At 49.0% G+C, this 4,520-nt stretch overlaps 1 protein-coding gene across 1 annotated transcript; it reads left to right on the plus strand.

Annotated features, from left to right (window-relative positions):
- The first annotated feature begins 709 nt into the window (after positions 1-709).
- Positions 710-3,842, plus strand: LOC125527963 (uncharacterized). Its single transcript, XM_048692477.2, has 3 exons — positions 710-1,059; positions 1,158-1,363; positions 3,430-3,842. Exons 1-3 carry the CDS (start codon positions 967-969, stop codon positions 3,680-3,682), a joined length of 552 nt encoding a protein of 183 aa, XP_048548434.2. The 5' UTR covers positions 710-966; the 3' UTR covers positions 3,683-3,842.
- Positions 3,843-4,520: the final 678 nt, after the last annotated feature.

Below are 4,520 nucleotides of genomic sequence, written 5' to 3' on the forward strand. Positions count from 1 at the left end.
TTGAAAAGGGCTGACATCACTCGTTACGGTTGCCCTGCTGCTCCCCCATTCCCTTATACAAGGCCACTATCAAAAATACATTTTACATCAATACAAGACCACCAACAGTAACCGAGGCAAAAATTAATGATGTTTTCTCGTACTAGTAACTTTTTAATACTTACATGCATGTAGTCATAATGACACCTAGCCACTTCCTTCCCATTCATTTGTTGCATGCATGTGGTGTATTAACGATCCCGGTTAACAAAAAGAAAAGTTGACTTGCACAGGAGTCATTAATTTTTTATCTTGATACCTGTGGTCTTGTATAAGGGAACGGAGGGAGTATTAGGGCATGTCCAATGCATAGCCCCAGGGTGATGCCTCACATGCCATGTAGGATCGGATAACAGAAAAAGTAGGTTCGTATGGGGAAGTAGGATCCTTTTCAGGAGGCGAGTGCTTAGAGAGAAAAAATGTGGTCCGGTGCATAAAGTTGGAAAAGTTGAAGTGGAAAGAAGGGATGCATGTGTAGTGAGTCACTTTCTGTTTTTTGATAAGGTCCACTAGTAGTAGTTTGCATTGGAGAGAAAAAAATCAACACATATGCCTCAAATTACATTTTGTCATGAGACATTTGTATTTATATGTCACCATTATACATGCCCTTACATTGTCACGTTGCGCTGGCGTCTATAATGGCTTTTAGCCGCCACAAACGAAAGGAAGACAGAAGAGAGATGACGCGACCAATCTACGATCTACTGTTGCTCCTTCCTTTGTTTATGCCTACTAGGCCGGTTAGTCCAACCGGCGAGACACGCCACGGACCACGGTATCCCTCACGCCGGATCCCCTCTCGATCTTTCTGTCCTTGTACCCGAAGCCAAAGCCCGGGACGCGACAGACGGCACACACGCTCTGAAATTTCGGACCAATTAACCGGTGAGCCTGTGGCGCCAGCGAGCCACAGCCGACCCCGCCATGGCCGGCTCCACCGCGGTGCTGGCCGCCATCCTGCTCATCGACCTCGTCGCCTTCGGCCTCGCCATCGGCGCCGAGCAGAGCCGCCCATCGGTACGCCCCGATCTGCTGCCCCTCCTCCTTTCTTCTTTTGAAGCTCTCCCCCCCAGTGCCTAACGCCGTAGTGCTGCTGTGTACCGTGCGTGCCGCAGGCGAGCCTGGAGACGGACGCGAGGAAGGAGTGGACCTACTGCGTGTACCGCCCGGACGCGGCCACCGGGATGGCCGGCGCCGCGCTCGCCCTGCTGCTCGTCGGCCAGGCCGTGGCCGCCGTCGCCAGCCGCTGCTTCTGCTGCGGCGCCGCGCTCCGGCCCGGCGGCGCCCGCGGCTGCGCCCTCATGCTCTTCCTCTCCTCCTGGTTGGTACCCAAATCGATCCCCTCTCCCCCTTCTCTCCTCTCCTTCCTTCCCAGCTCGCCGCGCCTCCTTGACCTCCACGTGAGGCTGACGTGCGGGCCCCGCGAGTCGGGATCTTCCTCTTTTATTTTTTTACCTACTACCCCTGTCGAGGCCGGCCACCGGAAGCGAAAAGTCAGACAGTCGTGCGCAGGAAAGCGTGTGGGATCAACGACTCCACCCACCCACCACCTTGTTCTTGCGGAAACTTCCCCACTGATTACGATTAGACATGGCTACACGTTTAATTTTTCGGGAACGGCTACACGAAATTCTCATGGGGCTAATGTGATTCATGCGCCCCCCGCAAAAAGAAAAAAAATGTGATTCATGCGGATGTTCTAACTAATCTACTAGTCCAGGCACGTAGAACAGTCTTTGGGGCCTTCTCAAGAAAGAGGAACGGTTCCTTTGGCGCATTGTAGAAGCAGTTTGGAGTACCTGCGTGGTGCTCTTCAACAAGCACACATGTAGATTATGCTGTATTTTTGTCCAAGTTGCTAGTCAGGTGGTTGTTTCCGTGAAGACCGTTTCAGCTACACCTGCATTTTACTGAGACCACTAGGAAGCCCACGTTTTATCAAATCAATTTTTGATCATCTTTTAGGGTTCAGATTTGATTTTAGTAGTGATTAAATAATGTGGCCGTTTCCCCCATATGAACGCCGTTTCCTGCTTTAAAAGAACATTTCGAAGTTTGGACATATTTATGGCCTTAACTGAATGATATATTCGACTTATTTATCCTGCTCTCGCTAACACCGAAAAGCAGGCAGCATTCCTTCAGCAATACGTTTTTACCGGTAGTTGGAAATGGTCTTGCATTTCGTACACCTACCCCTGGTGCTTATTTTGAATTGGTCGTACACAACAGGAGTCCATATGCAGATTTAAGTCATTAGCAAGAGAGCCGATCAACATGTTTGTGTTGGTGCTGAAAAGGAACCTCTGAGACAATGTCAAATGATTTAAGGACACGTACCTAAAAACAAATGATTTAAGGACACACTCAGTCAGTTACTCAGGGAGCATCTGTTGGTTAAGACTACTTCAGGTTCTCATGTCTTATGTTTAGGGCTACTCACGGGATTATTTTTTATAGATCAAAAGAGCATTTCCTGAGCGAAACCAATAGTATCCTGCATGGAGTGGTAGATTGCCAATCCAGCCAAAAGTAGACAGAGTAACGTTTCTGGAGACTAGGTAATTTGTTGAATCAAGAAATCTTACATGATGGTAACAATAAGCCATTTAATCATGACTGCCAATCTGCCACATTCAGCAGCTGCATTTAGCCCTCCACTCTTCGATTATCTCCAAGGCTATATTCAACCAACTCCTGTGACTCTGTCTCCAGGCGCCCAGCATCGGTCCAGAAGAGGCCACATCTGAGTTCTTGCAGATGAAAAGGCATCTTCGTAGAGTCACAATTGATCCTTCGTCACTGCATCTTGGAATTTACCGAAACCAGTCCTTGAAATAGAACATCATTCCTTAGTTTCCATGCACACCACCGGGCTGTAGATTCAAATCCCTTGGCCAATGTCAAGTTGTCAACCCAAAAATGTCAGAGATAAAGTCACAGTAGTGTTTTCCCATAATACAATCGATGAACCTGTGTTGTATGATTTCCTGCTCATTGCAAGACAAGCAAAATTTCCTCTGCCTTTTCTCTGGGGATTATTCTTGACTCAGATAGAGTAATGTAACCATTTTCTTGTAACTACTTGAACAGGAAGCCTTGTAATGAACAAAAAAAAAAATCACAACATGTCATAGCTTCACCTGCATGAGCTCAAAACTACACCAGGTTGTAGCAACTTCTGTTCATCTTCAGATTAGATCAGTGTTTGCTTAATTAGAACAATGAAAATTTCTAATTATTGACCAATCAGGAGAATGCATAGTGCTTTATTAAATATTTTTTAGTGGACTTTTCTCATCCTTAAACACCCCCGTGTGGAAAAACCATACAATTCATGCAGGACAAGGAGTGGACACTGAACTTTTCGCTTGTTTTACTACACAGGCTGACATTTCTCATTGCGGAGGCGTGCTTGCTGGCTGGGCTGGTGCAGTCCGCCTACCACACCGGCTACCGCACGGTGATATTTGAAAACCCGCCTGACTGTGAGACGGTGCGTCGAGGCACATTTGGGGCCGGCGCGGCCTTTGCCTTGATCACCGGTGTGCTCACCGGGTTCTACTACTACAACTTCTCCAAGGCACGGGTGGCCTACCAACGCCCGGAGGCCGCCATCGACATGAGCCGGTATAGCTGAAGATTGGTGCCTGGTTGAGGGGCTACTCGAGTCTCTATGAAGCTGCTGTAACGCATTGTGGGGAACGATTCACTATGAACTAGCTCAACAGTTTTGATAACCGTTATGTGGCCATTTTTATATAGATTTTTGCACATATAATGTGTGAGCCATTCTCCCAGCCCTTGTGCCGTGTCAGGTATTTTGTTCCCTGTACCCACCTTTGCTTTCGCTTCTTTTTGCATTAGGGTGAAGTCTGTTTTAAACCCTAATCTTGTAGAGCGCGACGGAAATAGACCCCCACATCTAAATCCCTGAAGTTCATACCCTGTATTTGTCGATCTCGGTCAATCTAAACCTTACACTAATCCTATACCTGTTTGGAAGCACAATCCTAATCGGGATCGACCGTTTCTCTCACTGTCCTCACGGGCCCAGTCGAAGTATCATCGGCTTCCCCGGCAACAGCAGACAGAAAATGGTCCGCCGCTGCGCGGAGGTCCGGCATCGGCGCCGGAGCTGTTGCTGCTGCCGGCGAGTTTGTCTTGCCCTCGCCGCCACATCGACGAGAGCAGCGTGCTTTCTTGCGCCATGACAGGATGGGAGTCTGCTGACCGGCTCCGCCTGCTCTTGGTCCGCGGTGGGAACAGTTTCTAACGGTGATGTGTTCGCTGGGATGCGTAACAATTCTGATCTGCTCGCGGTTGTGTACTGAAGTCGCTGCGGCTGTCCACGGGCGTGGGGCGTGCGCACGGCGCTGACATGGTCGTGAACTACAACTTGTTGCCGAGGAAGTCCAATGTCACGCACAACGACACGAGCTTCACAACCTATGGCTGATTGGTGAGCTCGGGTGGCC

This window comes from Triticum urartu, chromosome 1A (genome assembly GCF_056163025.1).
Source record: "Triticum urartu cultivar PI428250 chromosome 1A, HENAU_Tu73, whole genome shotgun sequence".
Classification (NCBI taxonomy): domain Eukaryota; kingdom Viridiplantae; phylum Streptophyta; class Magnoliopsida; order Poales; family Poaceae; genus Triticum; species Triticum urartu.

What these genes read in the sequence shown, in the direction of transcription:
- LOC125527963 (XM_048692477.2), top strand. Translation starts at nt 967, where the DNA reads ATGGCCGGCTCCACCGCGGTGCTGGCCGCCATCCTGCTCATCGACCTC. An exon ending in CCGAGCAGAGCCGCCCATCG is followed by an intron (nt 1,060 to 1,157) that starts GTACGCCCCGAT and finishes TGCGTGCCGCAG; the next exon opens with GCGAGCCTGGAGACGGACGC. An exon ending in ATGCTCTTCCTCTCCTCCTG is followed by an intron (nt 1,364 to 3,429) that starts GTTGGTACCCAA and finishes TTTACTACACAG; the next exon opens with GCTGACATTTCTCATTGCGG.